We start from the raw sequence: 21,124 nt of genomic DNA on the forward strand, positions 1-21,124 counted from the left end.
ACCTGCAGCTGAAAATCCTCTCTCACTGTGTGACTGTGTGGCAGACAAAGCCACACTTACCCCACGCAGGCCACAGGTGGAAGTATCTACATCTGTGTGACAGCAGGTTGTCCCTGTGTGGTGCCAATATGGGTTTTCTATGGACAACCATCATTGGATGAAGTTGTTTTATTAAAAATAATTCATCTGTGAGTGAGAAAGGCACAGATAGTTTAATTCTTTGTAACTTTTCCTGCTTCACTGGTGAGAACTGACGATGTCACCCTGCACTCAGCCGACTGGAACAATCAGTGTTTAATGACCACAACAAATCCAAACATTTCATGTGTACGCAGCTATAATAAAAACACAGCGACTTAAATGTCTCTCAAAACACAGGAAGTGATGTGAGCAAACTGCTCTGTGCTTAAATATAATGGGGAGCTTTTCTGTGAAGAATAAGGAATCTGTGAGTGGGCAGGAAAGCACAGTGTTTAACTTTTAATCATTTCTCTCTGACAATCTCACCCTGTACTCAGCCAACAGGAACCATCAGAACATATCCTCAGAAGGCCGCAATGACCACATATGTGTGAGCAGCTGAGCTCCTGTTCTCAGCTCAGATACAAGCTGCAGTTTGTGTGTTCACAGATGTGCGAGTCCTGATCAGATGAGGGTGAATATCTGCTGTTTTGTTCTGGGCTGTAACGTCGCTGCAGGTAAGAATTTTCAGAGTTCATTAAAATAACCCTGCACAGCTTTAATCATCACATTTAAAAAGTTTTCACATTTAATTCATCTGTGAGTGGGAAAGGAGTAGAAAGTTTAATTCTTTGTAATTTTTCCTGCTTCACTGGTGAGAACTGATGAGGTCACCCTGCACTCAGCTGACTCGACGTCATGTAAATGAAAGAATAATTTGTAGCTAGTTATATATTGATGGAAAATCTTTGCAGTGAATTGACATGTGTTGGGATTCAGAGATTCTTTTATTGCTATCATATAATCTGCCTTATGATGAATGCATTAATAACATGTTTTACAGTATTATTTTAACAGTAATATTGTTTACAGGGGTCATATTGCATTGAATATGTTTGTCATCACATTCATTCTATTCACAGGTTTAGTTCATTCTATACACATTGCATAACTGTGCTTGTTTCGAGTTGATGTTCCATCCAAGAGGGTTTTAAGCTTCACTGGTGAGAGTGTCCAGGTGATACATGTTGAGGGAGGATGAGAACATAGCAGGTTAATTGCATGCATGCTTACAATACATAAATCTAGCAACAGGCCTGAGCGAAGGCCCAAGTGTCTTTGACCTTTTTGTAACCGGCTGCCCTTTTACCTACTTGGTAACAGATGACTGGAGGCGATAACCAGCCCTCAGACACTCTGAAGGCTTAAGACTATGATTGTGCATGGAAGGTGTTGCAGAAAAGGGAAGTTATATGTCTGTTTATAGCTATTGAAGATGTGCAAGATATACCATTGACTGTACACGATGAACTTTTAACTTGTGTTGACGCCATGGGGGGGCTGATACCCCACTGCTTTAAAAGTGTTCTCGACATGTATTTTTGTCAGAAGACATATGCTGATATATCTTCTCCTGTGCTAATAAACTCATCGTTTGATTGCACTTTTCTGGAGCCTCCGTCGTTTGTTGTCTGATCTGCAGTTGATCGATCTCGCTTCACATGCCATAAAAATATGAACCACACTTTGATTAAAGTTTGTTCATTTTTGAAAAACATGTTTCTTCTGCAGGATTCAAACATAATAATCAGAGACGATGAGTCTGTCACTGTGGACTGTCCTCTCTCTGTGGAGGGAAAGCTGACAAACTCACAGTACAGGAGAAATCTGCTCTCTCTTTCTAGTCCCTGTCAGTACTCTTGCTGCAGCATTTTGGATTAACTGAAGGCTTTTCAGGGAGTTTTTAGAACTTCCTGATAATAATGAATTACAGTAGTCCAGCCTGGAAGTAATAAATGTATGAACTACACCACTGGTCAACAGTTTTAGAACACCCCAATTTTTCCAGTTTTTTATTGAAAACTATGCAGTTTGTTTTTTTCAGTTTTGTCAACCGTGGAGTTACAGGTAATAAGAGAAACCATGGCTCTGCTCCTGTGAAAAGCAACAGGGTGCGACAGGTGCGGCTACCTCCAGTGTGGGAAACACTTCCCGGTCGAATGATCACTCAGTGCCCAAATATCCGGGGGACACAAACATCCCACACTAAAACAACAGAGGAGATCACTCCATGATTTCAAGCTCACCATCTTGTTCTCTTTTTTCCTGAGGTAGTTCTGTGTGTCTCCACGTTGGGTGAGTGTTGAGTTTTTGTATATGTGTGCATGAGGGTGGGAATGCATGTTTATGTCTATGTGTCAGATCGGGTTTTAGACTCCACCTCTCTGAGAACATCTCAGGCTCTCCCAGGTGTGGGGGCCTATCTCCCCCCACCACATTCCCCGCCGGTGGCTGATGCCCTCAACCGTCTGCAGCCCTGCAGGAACGACCACCGTGCATAGAAGCGAGTCAATAAATATGATGAAAAGCATGAAAATGTCTTTGGGTCTGCCGTGGTTTGTTTACAGTGGTACTGCCAGGCTGGTAGTTGGTTAAGTGCTGAACTCCATGCCATACCTGTCATGAGTTGCTGTTGCTGAAGTGGTCTTCAGTCTTCTTCTTGTATACTGCCTTGGCCTCTCTGATACCTCTTTTCAGCTCAGATCTGGCTGCACTGTACTGCGTACTGTCACCGGATCTCTCACGTTGCTTCAGCAGGACCTGGACCTCTTTAGTCATCCAGGGTTTCTGGTTGGAATACACCCGGAGACGTTTGTCCACAGTGACACTTCTGACACAGAAGATGATGTATGAGAGGACTGATGTTGTGTGCTCTTCGAGGTTCTGATGTTAAATACACATACACAACTGTGACCATGATGACAGTAAACCTGCGAGGTATATAGATGGGTCTGCAGTTCAGTCAGATATTCCAAATTCAGGGAACAGTGGCTGTCTACAGTCTTTATGTTTTTGCATCAACTGTCTTTGATGTAGATGCATAAACCCCTAAACTCCTTTGTTCTTACCAAAGTGGCCATTCCTCTCATGACGGTGGACCGTGCGGCATGCTAACTCAATCGCTGAATCTGGAACTGATGGCTGCAGCCAAGCCTCTGTGAGTAGTATACTGCTACTGTCCTGTACACACTTGTTGCTGCAGTCTCAGTTCATCTATTTTGTTGGTTATGGACCTGACGTTGGAGAGGAAAATACTCGGAAGCGGTGGCTTAAGTGGTTGTTTCTTTGCTAGAGGGGCCGCCCTGCAGCCATGCTTTTGCTTCCTTTGTTTACTTTTCCTCTTGGGTTTGCCACTGGGAAGAACCAACCACAGAGACCCTGGAGTTCGTATTATGTCCTCTGAAATGCCGTGGAAGTGGTGATAGTGCGACGTAATATGTTTGCAAAGTGTAATTCCAAACTCAGAAGGTCCTGACGACTGTGAGTAGATTCCACTCGACATACAGTAGAAAACACACACATACACTCATAAATATACACGTAGAACATATAAAAAGTAAAGCACCAAACGTGAGCCACTGTGTTTATGCGTGCCGCCAGCTTGAAGGCAAGCAAGTATCTCACGTAGCTTGTAGCCTTCAATAATCTTTCCCATATATTCATGGTATCATCAGCTTCATCCCTCTGTAGTTGCTACAGTTCTGAAAACCTTACCTGTGCTTGACAAACAGAATATTTAGTGGATTTTTAAAAATATTTTTGGCCCACTCTCTGTAATCTGTAGAGATGGTTGTGTGGAAAATCCCAGCACTTCTGAAATTCTCAGATGAGCCCGTGTGGTCAGACTGTAGCTGTGTTAGCGTCATGGGCTGGGTGAATGCTGGTGTTTTTCCACTATCTGCCACGACTCCTCCTCTGGGCGGAGTCTGACTCGTCTCTCACGGGAGCCACACCTGGAGCTGATTTCCCCGGCAGTATTTAAGGTCAGCTGGGACAACTCTCTGCAAGATTGTCTGTTAATCAGTTTGTGTCCATGAATTGCTTACCTCACCGCCTACAGTTTCTTTCTTTCTAACCGGACGCTGGACATAGCTGCTGAATTCTCCACTCTTAGTCTGGTATCGTCTCTCTTTATGGTATCACCTACCTCAGGAGTAACCCCCTGTCATAGTAGCTTCGTTGTTTCATGTGTGTTACGGGTCCGAAATTGAGGACGAGAGTAAAACAATGATGGTCCAGAAGAGGTCGGTCAAACAATTGATTTTAATGAATACACGCCGCGTGGGGAGGTGTAAACTGCAAAACATCAGTTGTACATCTTCTTCCCAAAATACACTTCAGATTGCTTTTATAACATCAGGGTATTATAACGCCCCCTCTTGCGTTTACAGTCACATAATTTGCATCTTAAGAACATTATTTGCCTCCTCTACAGATAATGATCAATTCTAAGAGATAAATGCAGACACAGAAGTTCCCCTTTCTGGCATCCTCTTCCGAATATGGTGATGATCTCAGGCCTTTGAGGTCCCCATGGACTTGTCCTCCTTCTGTCACCTGTTACCAAGTAAACTCTAGTGCAACATGTTTGCTGAATACATTCAGGCCTTTGCTCAGCTACTATTTTACTGTACCAATATACTCAGCATATAAGCTTTTAAGATGATAGATTTAACTCAACGATTTAAAGTGGTTATAACTGCACCTGTAATACAAATTATACCATAATGCCAACAGCTTCAATAAATGCTTTGATGAATGATAATTAATGCAACGATAAAGATGATGGTTATGAACAGTAGCAGTGAAATAATTTCTTTAATTCTACATGTGTTAATCATCACTGCCCTGTTCATAGTGAGGCACCCATAGTGAATTCATACTGAATGTTATGATCTCTCCCAGTAGCTGCATTACTTATAGTTATATTGTATTTTGTGTGTTCCCTGGTGCATAGCCCTGCCCCGCTCTTAGTCTCTTGTAAGTAGATGCTGTTAATTCACCCTTGTGTGTATAGTCACTGTTTTACGTTCACAGGCACCGTGTACAATCTCACATTCTTTATTACAACATATTTCATGCAGCTGTTGTCTGAGTTTTATCTGTTCTGTGGGTCCACTCTGCCTCGGACGGCCTGTGTCGTGACAGTTAGGGCCCCATGAAGCTCTGAGTCTGAGCTCACAAACCACTGTGGTTTGAGCTGAATGGTGAAACTAGCTGTAGCATACATCAATGAACTCTTCTGAAACTTCAAAGAGTGAGAAACAAATGTGACAGTGTGGTGGTTTCATCTACTCTGGTGTAAAAATAGTCGACACTTACAGACCACATTAGCAGCCTTTTACACAGATCTCTTCACAGACAGGGGTCACAAAGAAAATCATCTAAAGGAATATACATTTAAAAGATTTGTGTAATTTGTTGCACACTTGGACAAATGACACTTCCAGCTGTGCATGAGTTTAGAGTCGTTTTCTTTACTTGCTCATTTGCTCTGCAACCGCAAATACAAAACACAAGCACTTCAGTTTAGCGTAGCTGCACTCTGCGGCTGTCTGTGCACTAACGCACACAAACAGGACCCCAAAGCTGCCTGATCCAGTGCCTGCATGAGCGTCACCCATGGGAGTTATCATTGACCAAAATATTCCAGCTGGATTGCCAGTGAGCACAGTATGTGTCAGAAATGCAGTAATAAAGAACTGAATGCATAAAGTAACAACGATAAGCACATCAAACACATAAAACACATAAAATTGTGGAGGGGGGCAGTATCTTTTCAATACATTCATCGGTGTCCACCCCTTAAATGAGTGAAACAAATTTCATAACAAATAATTAAATAAATGTAATCATATTTTCTGGCATCTCCATTGTACCATCTTAGAAATGTCCAGTTGTGAAAATCTCACTGGTTTTATATAAAACATCATTAACACACACCTGAACCTCATTAGTCCCAAACATCAAGACATAAGACCAAACAACAAAATCAAGAAACAAGAAAAAGATTATTAATCTCATTTACAAACTCATATACACCACTAACTCCACCTTCAGCCTCCTCGTCTGCTTCAGAAAGGAAATAAATCATGTGCACCATATTTCAATGTGCTGGTTTTCTACTGGTCACTATTAGAACGCCGTCCTTTCTTGTACTGAGGCTGTTTTGCTTCTTAACAGAAGTAAACATTTTAAATCTTGAATTTCTTTCCCTGCATTTATTAAAACCTGTGTAACAGATTATTATAATGTAGCGAGTGTCTGTTCTCTGACCACAGAACCTCAGAAACAGAAGAGCAGGCGTGTTCACAGAGACGCTGACTTCCTGTTCTCTGTTCAAACACAAACTGTGGTCACTGTGAGTTCAGACACTTCAGCCTGTCAGGATGTGGGTGAACATCTACTGCTGCCTGTTAGCCTGCACTCTGAGCTGTCATGTCACACCAGGTGGGACACTTTGCATTAATATCTGATTTACTTTATAGTTTTCACACATGTGCGTTTGTGTTGGTGTTACAGGGATTTCACAAGATTATAGAAAATGAGTTCAAAGTGTGAAGCAGACACACAATCACAGGAAGTCGAGTTATGGTGTGAATGTAGTTCAAACAGTTTTTTCTTTTAGTTTTTATAATGAAATATCATCATCATCATATCCTGACTATGATTATCTTTCTATCATCCGTTCAGATATCTGTTTTCTTTGTCACTCTTATCTCCACACAAACATTTTATTTGCTCATTTATTTTATTTGTTTTGCAGGTTTAACCCGTGAAGTAGTTACAGAGGGGACGCAGCTCACTGTGCGCTGTCCTCACTATCTACAGGGTAAAGTGAGGTGGAGCAGAGAGAGTGGAGGAAGCAGAGCTGACATACTTACTGTTGATGGAGACAGGGTCATAAAACACATCAATGATCCACAGAAACGATACAGTTCACAGGCTGATCGATCGCTGATCATCCTCAGAGCTTCTGTCTCAGACTCTGGCAGATACTTCTGTAATAGTTACCCAGCTGAGGAGCTGACAGTGATCCCATCAGGTAACATCAAGCTTTATCACCCTCCTGTTTAAAATCATGAGACGAGTGTGGTTGTTAGCACAGTGGCTAACCGTGGGGTCAGATCCACGGGCCGTCTGTGGCCTTTCAGGAGTTATCGTGTTCTTCATGTGCTCACATGGGTCCTCTGTGTTCCTCCCACAGTGCAGAGTCATGCACAGTTTAGGTTAAGTCCGGACTGTAACTTGGCCGTAGGCGTGAGTGATAATGGTTGTTGGTCTGTGTCAGCTGTGACAGGCTGACCACACAACCCTGAACTAGTTTAGCTGTTTGACCTCTCCTGTTTTTAACTGTAATCACATCCGCGGTTAGCACGGTTAACATAAAGTTAACTTTTTAATGTAAAAATAAAAAGTACCACATCAAATATTAAAGTAGCCATGAGCAGCTGTAACACTGGGACAATAATCATTACAAACATCTCTAAAATTAGAAATATCCTGTCTCAGAGTGACGCTGAAAAACTAGTTCATGCATTTATTACTTCCAGGCTGGACTACTGTAATTCATTATTATCAGGATGTCCTAAAAACTCGCTGAAAAGCCTTCAGCTGATCCAAAATGCTGCAGCAAGAGTCCTGACAGGGACTAGAAAGAGAGAGCAGATTTCTCCTGTTTTGGCTTCCCTTCATTGGCTTCCTGTTAAATCCAGAATTGAATTCAAAATCCTGCTCCTCACATACAAGGTCTTAAATAATCAGGCCCCATCTTATCTTAATGACCTTGTAGTACCATATCACCCTATTAGAGCACTTCGCTCTCACACTGCAGGCCTACTTGTTGTTCCTAGAGTATTTAAAAGTAGACTGGGAGGCAGAGCCTTCAGTTTTCAGGCCCCTCTTCTGTGGAACCAGCTTCCAGTTTGGATTCGGGAGACAGACACTATCTCTACTTTCAAGATTAGGCTTCAAACTTTCCTTTTTGCTAAAGCATATAGTTAGGGCTGGACCAGGTGACCCTGAATCCTCCCTTAGTTATGCTGCAATAGACGTAGGCTGCCGGGGATTCCCATGATGCATTGAGTTTTTCCTTTCCAGTCACCTTTCTCACTCACTATGTGTTAATAGACCTCTCTGCATCGAATCATATCTGTTATTAATCTCTGTCTCTCTTCCACAGCATGTCTTTATCCTGTCTTCCTTCTCTCACCCCGACCGGTCGCAGCAGATGGCCCCGCCCCTCCCTGAGCCTGGTTCTGCCGGAGGTTTCTTCCTGTTAAAAGGGAGTTTTTCCTTCCCACTGTCGCCAAAGTGCTGCTCATAGGGGGTCATATGATTGTTGGGTTTTTCTTTGTATTTATTATTGTGCGATCTACTGTACAATATAAAGCGCCTTGAGGCGACTTTTGTTGTGATTTGGCGCTATATAAATAAAACTGAATTGAATTGAATTGAAATAAGGACCAATCTCAATCCCAGTAAAACATTTGACATTCCTGTTTTCCATGTGGCTCGTGTGTTTTGGTTTGGATTTGCAGATGTGTAGCATCAACTCCCATAATTCCTGTCTGTGTGTAGCCAAAGAGCTTTCATACAGAAATCCTGCATCAGCCACCAAACACGGACATAAAAGGTTTTACATGTTATCATCAAATACATTTCACTGTCCTCTGTAACAGTGAATACACAGAATGATCCAGTTTTCTCATCTGTCTTGTATTACCTGCGATAACAGCTGTGTAACACACGTGGCAGATGATTAAGAGCAATAATAAAACTGTAGTAATGCATCCTCTGTATCACCAACTAAACACACAGTAACAGTAACAGTGTGTGTCACAGTTTGTGCTGCTGTAACTTTACTGCACTGTGTTTCTCTGAAAATGAGATTTTAAAAAGAAACTAACAACATGAGAAAATTTGAGCTCGTCCGTTATACAAAATACATCTTAGTTTTCAGTCACACATTCATTTGTTATTCACAGGAACAATAAGACGCACTGTTGAAGAGAGAGGCAGCGTCTCACTGAAATGTCCTGGTGATGTTGGAGGATCAGCTGTTCCAACCTGGAGACGAGACACTGGAGAAATAAATTATAGAAGAAATGTTTTTTCCCGTAAAGACAAAATATTAATTATAAGAGAAGCTGAGCCTGCTGACTCTGGACTGTACTACTGTGATGGAAAACCAGCTGTTTATCTGACTGTGACCAAAGCACAGAGATCTGACAGAGGTGAGACACATGAACCCAAATTATCATGCAGGTATAAAATAATCCAATCAGCAGGCTGATTCTGCTCTGACCGTCAAACATAGTCTGCAGACCGTTAGCTTAGCTTAGCATAAAGACTGCAAACTGAGGGAAGTGTTAGCCTGACTGAGACCATCAGCTTGTGTCTCCACTGTGGTTCTCATGAGTGAAACATCCGCAGCGAGCACACTGACAGGCTGCTGTTTGTCCTGTTTTCTACCTCAGGATTAATGTAAAGCTGTTCTGATAAATAAATGCTGGTCAGATGAGTCGAGTACAAGTATGTCTGCGATCCTTTCATGCAGGAAAATACTTTTTTACATCACACTGACTATTTTATTAGCTTTAAAATCTGTTTAATGTTGTTGTGTTCTTTGGATAATATCAAGAAAAGTTCCATGTGTGAAAACAGCTCATGTTCCATGAACTTCTATGATGAGGTTAAAAGTTTCTGTACGTCCTCCATCACCTGCATTTTGTTATTTCATGTATGATTGGATGGTCTATCTCTGTTTGACATTTCAAAGCATTTTCACTCATCACAAAAACAGGATGTGGTCTTCTTTAAACGTGTTTTTTTTATTCTGTAGTTTGATAGAGTATAATGCATGCATATAATGCATTCAGCTGCTGTAAACTGACAACACTGTTGGTTTTACCTCATTGTGTAGTTGGTGTGATTTTCCTCCTGTTACATTCAGCTTTGAAGGTTTACACTAAACTGTCTTTTTCTGTCTCCCTTGAATTAAATCTTTCAACTTTTCCGCACAGGAATGAAAACAACAACAACAACAACAAGACCAACAACAACAAGACCAACAACAACACCAACTACAACAACAAGACCAACAAGACCAACAACGACAACAACAACAACGACAACAAGACCAACAACAACAACAATAGTAACAACAACAAGAAGACCACAAACAACAATATTTCCTCAGGAAAACCCGGGTATGACAATCATAAAGAAACAAAGTCAAACCAAAATAACAGCCTTGTTCACAGTGTTGTGTCTTGTTGTCTTGTTGTGTTGTGTCGTGTCGTTTTCCCATACAGCTGAATAACTGTCTGATGTCTGACTGTAGCTGGTGGTGGATGAGTCTCTGATTCCAGATGTTTCTTTGTCCTCCAGCTGCTGACCACCTGTGGCACATGACTGTCCGTACACTGATTGGACTGCTCTGCTTAACCATCATGATCAGCATCACTGCTGTTACCTGGAGGAAAGGTGGATGAGCTCAAAGAGCCTCTGTGCTCTCATCATGACTGTTTTCAGACTCATTGAAGTTTAACATGATTCAGCTTTAGTGCAGATGTTTGTGCAGCTGCACATGTGCAGGTTTATAATGATGGACGTCTCTGTGACTGTCAGGCTTTCCCAGTAAACAGCATGAACAGTAACAGATGTTTGCAAATCTGCAGCAGAAATGTTCAAATAAAATAAAGAATGAAAGCATCATCCATGTTTACTTTGTGTGTTTTGCAGCTCGACAGATGCAGAAACAGAAGCGAGACACAGCAGCAGAGTCTGCTCTCTGATCCTCCATCACATTGAAACAAGTCAGATACTGCAGCCACTGATAATCCTGCTACAGCCTGACCTCACAGCAAACCATGTCATGATGTGCTCTGTTTGTCAGGGCGCAGTGACCCAGCATTTTCAGATTATTTTGTATTTTGGGTTCTTTTGCTGTGGGACAAATGTTACGTTCGAGTGTATACTATCTGGACTGTATGTCTTAGTTAGCTTTTAGTTTATCCCATCATCCATGTTTGCTTGTTTCTGTGTCATTCCTGCTTCCTGTGTAAGTCTGTCTTGTCCTCTGTGTCCGTCTCGTCTCCCTCGTGTTATCATTCTGTCTAGGGCTGTTCGATATAACGATATATATCGGATGACGATATAAAAACATCTATCGTTTCATTTTACGCTATCGTTTGTTTCGTGGTGTCGCAAAATAAACTGTTTACAGCAATATTTTTTCATCATTTTGATGGTCACTGTAGTGGCTATATTAATGTCTTAAAGTTTTCTCTTTCTCTTATATTTAATATAACCACACTACAGAAGGACAAGCGCTTGTTTTTATGCGTTGTCATTAGCAACAACAACGGTAACAGCATCGCGTGTCCGCTTGTTTATGTTCCAGATAAACTTTTCACAATAAAGCTCAAGATCCTGTTGAGACTTTTCAAAATAAACTGAATCACGTGAAAGATGCAGAGTATTTACGGATGAGAAGCAAAAAAGAGCCGTCAGGTGCTAAAAAATAAACATTAGACTCAAACGTTAGAACAGGCTTTTCCCCCGCAGCACGCCGTGTAATAAATACTCACAAAGAAAACGGCGGCCGTTACAACTTATGTCTAAAAATGTATCGTTTCATGCATCTGTTAAAACACTCCACTCCAGCTACACGACGCGCAGCTGGAAACACTTCACGCAAGTCGAGCTGCCCGACATTCACAGAATTTACAGAAAATGTTACATTTTTGTGATTTATATCGTTATCGACGATAGATGTCTTAATATCGGGATATGAGATTTTGGTCATATCGCACAGCCCTAATTCTGTCTCTTGTGGAATTACAGGGATTATTTTACATAACCATCATCTTTATCATTGCATTAATTATCATTTTATTCAAGTGTTTATTGAAGTTGCTGGCATTATGTTATAATTTGTATTACAGGGGTTATCATAATCAAATATTAACATATTTATTACAGGTGCAGTTATAACCACTTTAAATCGTTGAGTTAAATCTATAATCTTAAAAGCTTATATGCTGAGTATTTTGTTACAGTAAAATAGTGGCTGAGCAAAGGCCTGAATGTAGTCAGCTTCTTGTTGCATTTGAGTTTGCCTAGCAACAGGTGACGCAAAGAGGAGGACAAGTCCATGGGGACCTCACCACCATATTTGGATGGATGCCAGAAAGGGGAACTCCTGTCTCTGCAGTTATCTCTTAAGATTGATCAGTGTCTGTAGAAGAGCCAAATAATGTTCTGTACATGCAAATTATGTGCTTGTAAACGCATGAGGGGGCGTCATAATACCCTGATGTTATAAAAGCAATCTGAAGTGTATTTTTGGTTGGGGATTTACAACTGATGGTTTCCAGTTTACATCTCCCCACGCTGCGTGTATTCATTAAAATCAATTGTTTGAACGGCCTTTTCTGGACTATCATTGTTTTACTCTCGTCCTCAATTTCGGACCCTTAACATTTGGTGCATTGGCCTGGGTTGAGGGGAGAGACACTTGGAGATTGAGACTGAGAGGGTCCAAGGTGCTCAAACAGGCAGACACGAGTCAGTGGTCGGAGTGAGTGGACATAAGCCGGCTTATTGAAAGGTAAGGCACTACCTGTTGAATTATTTCCAAACAGTGCTGAATTGGTTCTGACAAAATTAAAAGTCTACTCACTGAAATTACTGTTAAATGTCTGTTTTGATTTTGGTGAAAATCTCATGAGAATTGAAGTTGAAGTAATGATAATGGAACGTTAAGTAACAGTACTGATTAAAGGAAAAGCAGTTGGACTGCTAAAGAGAATTTAGAATAATAGGTAATTGGGCGTTTTGGGGTTTACACTTCCAATTGGTTATAAGGTTGGACCTGCGTCGGTCATACACTTGTTCTGAGGTGTTGATTGTTGTTTCAAAGTATTACAAATTTCTGTAGAACGGCAGTTGGACTGCTAAGAAGTGCATTTTCTCGGAGTTAACGCTCCGTCCTGGATGACGACGGTTATCCTTGACCTATCGTGAATAGGGTTAGTACGGTTGGTGACCGGGGAGGACTTGGGAATCTCCAAAATAACTAGTGGTTGGACCACTTGACGTTTGGAACGGTATTTGCGCTTTTTTGGGTAGTAAAGCTTGGAGCTTGGGCGTTGGACGCTTTTAAATTGAGTTAGGGATTTTAGAGATTAGACCAGAGACAGGTTGGACCTGATACTGGGTAATTGACAATAAAAAACTTGGAGTTTGTCCCTTGGAGGGTTAACTTAAAATTGTCTAAATTGTCTAGGTTTTAACAGGCCTAATACTGCAGTTGTAATTATAAAGACGTCTGTGTGAATATATTAAGAGACTTGTCTGAGTCTGTGAGTCAGGCTGGTATTATTTTTAGACTGTGTGTGTGTGTGTGAAAATGCAAATAAGGCAGCTGCAAGGTCTCTAGAGTTTTAGGAAGTTTAGATAGAGACCGTACACTTTGCTGAATGGCTGTGTTTAAGACGCTTATTACAATATTGTAAGTAAAGTTTTTATTTCTTGCCATGACTGTATGACTGTTTGCTGGGTTTTAAGATGGGACATATAAAATGTTGATACTTATGACCGTTATTTGGGGTCTGAAGACTGAAATTGACTTTGAACTAATTTCATTAATAAAGATGTCTGTAAGTGATGTCTCTTTTGGTGTGTTCAAGTAAGATGTTCTAGGATTTCTAGATGGGTTTCGTTTCAGTTTGAGATAATATATACAGTTACAGTTGGGGTTTCTAATGCATTGTTGACTTTGAGTGATACATATAGGTGTAAGTTGTTTGATGTTTGTTGGGCAAAGGAGAACTTTAGAAGACTGTGAGTGGTTTTTCCTTTAGTCCGATAATATATAAGTAGTTAGATTTGACAGACTTGTTTACATTTTGGCTTTATGTTAATATAGGTTGCAACGGGCACAGAGGAAACACAGTACAACATCTTAAGGGTTTAAAATAATAGATAAATGAATGAAGTTTCTTAAGGGTTTTTGTGTGTGTTTTTAGGGATAGTTTTTTGTGGGTTTTTAGGGGGAGTGTGTGTTGGTGGTGTTTGTGTGTGTCAAACGGGAGATAACATGTAAACAGAGGAATTAGAGACTAGAATGTCCTAGAAGGCAATAAAATGCAAATTAAGAAGCTGTGAACTGTTTAAACCACAGTTGGTTTCACAAGTACTGCTGCAAACATTGTTGAATGCGTGTGTTTAAGACGCCATTTATGTTTATTAGAGGGTTATAAATAAAGTTTTGAGTTGCTGTAGTGGATGTATAGTAAGTGACTGAATTCTGATAGATGTATATATTCTGAGCCATGAATGGTGGTGTGTTTTATTTTTCAGTTATGTGTGTGTGGTGAGAAGTTGTGTGTGAGACGATGAGAGGTTTCAGTCTTCTTTTTTCTTTTTTTGACTTGCTCTTTCTGATCATGGAAGGCATGTCCAAGATACTCGTATGAAAGCGTATTTTGAGTGATTTTAACTGTGTGAATGCTGTCAGTATTTGATTTGAATCTCTCTGAATGATTTGTCTGAGTGAGTGAAAAGGGAGAAGTTTGAGAGAAAGGCAGTGGGTGTGAGATGATTATGAAAGTATTGTGCGAATGATGTGACAAAAACTGACAAAAATGCAAAAACTTAGTATATTTAAAAGTGTGTGTGTGAGAAGAGGGTGTATTGTTTTTAGACCAAGACCTAGTAAAACTAAAAGAGGGTTTGTAGACTGTAAATATGAAAAAACAAGTGTTTGATTAATTGTAGAAACAGGAAAGAGAAACAGGAATACTGTGCTCCTGTGTGTGTAAGAGGAAGGTGTGTGTGTGACTGATGATGTCAGGGGAGCACCCAGAGAAATAGACAGAGTTAAATTCTAAGAGATGAAGCAAATCGAGGTTTTAAGATAAAAAAATGAATATACTAATGTATGCTCTAGTGTGTCAATACAGGTGGGCGTCTCTCAACGTTGGAACCTTGAGTTCAGCAGCAGAAAAGTAGATTAAAAGAATTGGGAGATAAGCCAGCTTTTGGCTCGAAATTGTGCGGCTGGATCTCTCACTTGTCCCTGAAGCGGAGAAGAAGTTCAAAGGACAGTTAATCGCCTGATGAAGACCGATAGAACATCGTGGACTTGAATACAGCAGGCAAACGGCAGTGCCACTGATCCATTAACACTGAGACGACTGACGACCAGCAGCAGCATGTAGAGTAATGCAAGATGTACTGTGAAAATACAGGCTGGCAGTTGAACAGTGGATAAAGAATGTGGAAGAGCACTGGACATTGAGTGATATTTGCCATGCTGGGACTTAATCTGAAAGAAAGACTGTAAAGAAACAGAGAAGAAGACAGAGCTGAGTTAGACTGTGTTTGCGGGAGCTTGAACCGAACAGGACATTGTGCAGAGAGGACCAGTGAGAGATGAAGCTGGACGAGTTGACTGCGAGAATATAGGATATAATTGGATTAAAATGAAACCTGAACTCATGAATTGTTAGGATGTCCACCATAGCATAACAAGAGGTAACATTAGAAAGGTAAGAATAATGAAAGAAATAATTGTCATTACTTAATGAATAGAAAACACACATACAAATTGTACATGTGAGATATTTTGAAATGAATCAGAGTGAGATAGTTTGAATCTAAAGCTCAGTGGTGAAATGCATAAATTAAATATGAACATATAGGATGCATGAAGAAACAGCTGACACGTAGTGACATTAACATGAATACATAATGCAATGAGAAACTCAATGAATTAATTTAATGAAGAAGCAGTTTACACTCAATTAACGTAAAATGCAAGGAGACACGCTTACATGCATGGCATAATTGGTATTTCTGACTAGAGACAGAGAAATGGTATTAGTACTTGTGTAATAATGAAAATTCTTAGTTTGTTATTTCAGGGTAAAGCAGAACCGTACAACTCTCCACAGCAGTCGGAAGAAGTTAGAAGTAACATCACTGGATAAGTAAGGCAGTTTCTGGTTGAATTGTTCACAGAATCATGTGTCTATGAACCTGGAAACAGGCCCTAGCTCCTGGCTGAAGACTAGGAGTGCTTTATTTAAGGTGGGAAATCAAAACAGAGGGTTGTAATTGGGGAAAAAGAACTGACTGCTTAACTGGAGAATTGGAAAGGTGTCTGACAGATTGCGAAGCCATAGATGCAAAATACACCACAAACGAAATGTATTAACCGTACAAAGACAAGCTCATGAAGCTGTCTAATCAAAGCTTAATGCATAGAGAATGATTTAAAACCTGGCTAAGAACATAAGCATATGCAATGAAGATCTGCTGCTGCTTGTATGAGTGAGAGAATGGTGTGAATGGTTAATAAATTGATGGAAAGATTTAAAATAGATGGAAAACACAAGAACATTAAGCAGTTTTTAAAAGGGTGACTTAGGATGCTCTTGCACTGATGATCAAGTAAGTGATTAGTATAGAAGAAATGAAATAATGAATATGAAAGTTTAACATGTATTCTCTTGTCAGTTGGCTGTTGAGCTGTGAGTCACTATGCAATAGCTCGAGTGAGTGACGAAGAGGAGCTTGCTGTGTTGTGTGATTGAGGCCTTGAGGAAAGGAAGCAAAGTAGACTGTCAGAGGTGTAGATTTGGACAGGAATTATAATTTAGTGTTGACCATTGTTATAACGTGTTATATTTAGGCTGAATCTAAGTATGGTGAAGATACATTGTGGTAAAGGGACCATTGTTGTGTGTAAAACGGTGCAGTTTGACAAGTTTCAGTGGGTTGAATGGGTGAAATTTAAGATTGTTTGAATTTTGTGGGCTGTTGTTTCATTTTATAGAGGGAGTTTGATAAACATGGACATGTCTAAAGGGCCATAGTTTTTATAACAGTGCACTTAGAAAAAACTGTCGGTGATTTGTTTTGTACTTTGATGAGCTAACAATCACTCTCTTTTTCATTTTTGCTCTAAGCAGGCCTGGAGAGAGTGAACTGACGGCGCGGACAATTACCAATAAGGATTGCAGCGATTCATCCAGTCAAAGTATAGAGACTATTTTCCTAAAAGGAAAAACGAATAAACAAATGATTGAGCCATTTTGCTGATGTGGAGCATCTGATGACGTGCGCAGAAGGCTGCAGATCAGCAAAAATATCATGTGTGATGCATGTGAGTGAATGTGAATGACTGGACTAAGGTGGGACGAGTAATGTGGACAGACATTACCATGTGAGGAAAAGAAGGGGATGCTTTGTTTGCTTTGCCATGAGCAGGCAAGTGGAGACTTATTCTGGGAGCTGATGTTTGCTTGGAGGGAATTTTGTTTTATTTACTGGGTTGGATTATGTTATTACATTATAAAATGCTAAATGCTAAAAGGGAAACATTGTTTGATATAACTCATGCTACCATTAACTGAAGAAACACATGATTGATAACTGTTCTGTTTTAAGTTTTCTTTGTTGTAACACAGATTGGATCATAAAGGGGAGAGTTGAGTATGAAATATAAAGTATAGGTTTTGTTTCCAGGAAATTCTAAGGATCCAGACTTTTGCATGGAGCAAGGACTTTGAGAAGATTTGACATGATGATTAAATTGATTTTATTCCTTAAGCACAGGTTTTCAGGGCCGGAGCAGATCCACCGGAGAGGAGGATTGCTGAGCTGTTCTGAGAGATGATATGACTAACCTTTTCCTTTAATTTCTTAACCCGGGTGATGCATTTTGAGTTTTTTGAGTTTTTATTTATTTGGACACATTTGGTGTGTCCAAATAAAAGGGGGAATTTAAGAGGTAATTTGAGATGGGTTCTAGGATCATTTTATGACTTTTGGGGTTGTTGATAATTTAGATATGGTAAAACTGAGGCAGAAATTGTTATTTTTAAATAGAGTTATTTTTAAAGTAAAATGAAACTCCCCTGCTTGATTTAAAATAGGCGAGGCCAAAGGCCTGTAGCTTTTAACTGTATAGCTCTTAACTTGCAGGGATGGCGTGGAGTGTAATGAATGAATGCAAAACATGCTTACAGACACAAACATGACATAGATTTAGTTTATAGGGCAAAGGTGGAACACATGGTGCTTTGTTTCTGCTTAGCAACTAGTGAGGCAGACGGTGTTAAAGATAAGTATGTAATAAGTGAACAGGAAACATGTGAGGGTGAGACGGGTGAAACAAAATGTTGTAAATAATGGAAACTTGTGTAACTGGCATTAACAGTAATTTTTGCATGTTAGGTATATGCTTGAAGCAAAAAGAGGTGTAAATCCTGATAGAAATTCTGAAGCGTGCTTTCTAGCGGAGAGTTAGGCTGACATGGGGATGGTGTATATTTTACCCGGGGTGTGTTTAATAAAACTAAAAGTATTGCTCACACACATAAAGAGTATTGAGATTAAGTAAAGTTAATAAAAAGGATAAAGCCCAGAACATGATATTGTGAACCAAGTTTGAATAATTAAAGGAACATTGGATGAACACAATAGATTAGTGAGGTGGAGAGAGAGGTTTTTGTTTTCTATCTTTTACAGGAGAAGATTTCAGGACCACAGCGACTTAGGGGGGCGAGAATCCTGGAAGCCCCAGATCGAACGGAACCAACCAGAGAAAGGAGAAAAACAGAGCACAAATACACCTAGTTGTTTATGTTACAAAGAAGATCAAAAGCTTGTTAGACGTAGGTTATAATGGAAGCATAAAAGGGATGAGAGGAAATTTACATAACATAGAAATCCTGCAACAATTCGTAAATTGCCCAAACACAGTGTTCAGACCGGATATGCGCTACCCGTTAAAGGGGGCGAAGAAATCAGGCCTAAGTCTGAAAAATGAAATGGGTTAACTCGATAGAGGAGGTTTCCAAAGGTTGAGAAAATAATGTAGGACCTTTTACCAGGAGAAAGCTAATTGTATCTTTTACACTTTACAGTGTGCACTGAGGGAAGTTAGGAAAGTTTAAACTAGGATTGAAAAATTAAACTAGGTGAAAAAGGGGTGTAGCAAGTAGATTTAGGGCAGCTCACAGCCTGGCGTAAACGCAAGGTGCCGTCACACAGCTTAAGTTATTTGTTTGATTTATTTTATGACAAAATAATAAGGAAATTGTTTATCAGTAATATTGTTTACAGGGTTCATATTGCATTGAATATGTTTGTCATCACATTCATTCTATTCACAGGTTTAGTTCATTTTATACACATTGCATATCTGTGCTTGTTTAGAGTTGATGTTCTATCCAAGAGGGTTTTAAGCTTCACTGGTGAGAGTGTCCAGGTGATACATGTTGAGGGAAGATGGGAACATAGCAGGTTAATTGCATGCATGCTTACAATACACATAAATCTAGTAGCAGGCCTGAGCGAGGGCCCAAGTGTCTTCTGCTTCTTATTTGAGACCTGCGCCAATTTAGTTTACTTAGTGATTGATGACGAGGGTCCATTCCACTAGATTTCCACTAGAGAGGGACCCAGGAAAGGAGCAGAGACCACTTAAGCATGAAGTGTTTTCAAGTGGGAGCTGGCGTTTTATTACTGGACCACCTAGATGTCGTGAGGTTATTGTCTGGTTTGCTGAGTCAGGGGACGACTAGAGAGGGTCAGAGCGAAGGTAGTGGACCTGGGAATGTGACGTCTTTGGAAGACGTCAAGAGAGGGAATTGTGGAATTACAGGGATTATTTTACATAACCATCATCTTTATCATTGCATTAATTATCATTTTATTCAAGTGTTTATTGAAGTTGCTGGCATTATGTTATAATTTGTATTACAGGGGTTATCATAATCAATATTAACATATTTATTACAGGTGCAGTTATAACCACTTTAAATCGTTGAGTTAAATCTATAATCTTAAAAGCTTATATGCTGAGTATTTTGTTACAGTAAAATAGTGGCTGAGCAAAGGCCTGAATGTAGTCAGCTTCTTGTTGCATTTGAGTTTGCCTAGCAACAGGTGACGCAAAGAGGAGGACAAGTCCATGGGGACCTCACCACCATATTTGGATGGATGCCAGAAAGGGGAACTCCTGTCTCTGCAGTTATCTCTTAAGATTGATCAGTGTCTGTAGAAGAGCCAAATAATGTTCTGTACATGCAAATTATGTGCTTGTAAACGCATGAGGGGCGTCATAATACCCTGATGTTATAAAAGCAATCTGAAGTGTATTTTGGTGGGATTTACAACTGATGGTTTCCAGTTTACATCTCCACGCTGCGTGTATTCATTAAAATCAATTGTTTGAACGGCCTTTTCTGGACTATCATTGTTTTACTCTCGTCCTCAATTCGGACCCTTAACACTCTCCTGTCTGTGTTGGCTTCATGTACATTCTCCAGCCCGTCATGTGTGTCTCCTCTCGTTGTTTTCACAGTCCTTCTAGTTTCCCAACTGTGTCATGGTGCATTAATTAGTCTGTGTCTTAGTGTTTGCTGTTTTACTTTGGCAGTGTCACGTCCTGTGTTCAGTGTTAGTTTTGCTAACAGACGTCAGTGTGCGTCACGTTGTGTTTCCCTCCTGCCTGTCTCGTTAAGATTATCAGTATCAGCTGTGTTCCCTGTGTGCTCCAACGTCCTCATTATCTTCAGTGTATTTATGTCTGCGTCTCCCTCAGTTCTCTGTCAGTCCTTCCTCAAGTTGTGTGTGTCTCCCTGTGTTTCCTCGTGAGCAAGCTTTAATATTTCCCAGTTAGTTTTGTATCGCCCTTTTGCCGCTCTGTAAATAAAGTTGCATTTTGAGTTAAGTTCTGTTCTCTTGAGTTTGCGTTTGGTCCAATCTGCCTGCACACAGCTAGTTCAAGACATACCATAAGTGCTTTAAGTCATACTGTTACGCCCCAGTCTAGGGGTACAGGAACGTAGCATAAGAGTTAAAAAGGAAGTGACCCCGCCCTAACTATGGATATAGGTGGAATGTTCTAATCCCATACGGGAGCAGCCAGTCACTTACTGACTAACGTTGCAAAACAGAATTGTTAACGTATTTACATTAATTTTTCAATTCAGGTTAGAATATTTTTTTGTGCTTGTAACGCAATCTGTATTACGCCAATGCTTGAATGCTTTGAAATCAGGACTGTTGACCTTGGGCA

General features: G+C 40.2%; 1 protein-coding gene and 1 long non-coding RNA gene across 2 annotated transcripts in view; one reads left to right on the forward strand and one right to left on the reverse strand.

Annotated features, from left to right (window-relative positions):
• Nucleotides 1–10,135: 10,135 nt before the first annotated feature.
• On the forward strand, nucleotides 10,136–10,853 carry LOC109196513 (uncharacterized). Its single transcript, XR_002057963.2, has 3 exons — nucleotides 10,136–10,232; nucleotides 10,414–10,509; nucleotides 10,768–10,853. It is a non-coding gene; the product is annotated as an uncharacterized LOC109196513 (long non-coding RNA).
• A 6,230-nt stretch (nucleotides 10,854–17,083) lies between these two features.
• The window catches only part of LOC112843585 (putative uncharacterized protein DDB_G0271982), a 15,507-nt gene continuing 11,466 nt past the window's right edge, over nucleotides 17,084–21,124 (reverse strand). The window contains exon 3 of the mRNA XM_025902521.1: nucleotides 17,084–17,091. Within this exon, the coding sequence (XP_025758306.1) occupies nucleotides 17,084–17,091 (8 nt within the window). The remainder of the gene's footprint in view (nucleotides 17,092–21,124) is intronic.

Source organism: Oreochromis niloticus, linkage group LG22 (genome assembly GCF_001858045.2).
Source record: "Oreochromis niloticus isolate F11D_XX linkage group LG22, O_niloticus_UMD_NMBU, whole genome shotgun sequence".
Lineage (NCBI taxonomy): Eukaryota > Metazoa > Chordata > Actinopteri > Cichliformes > Cichlidae > Oreochromis > Oreochromis niloticus.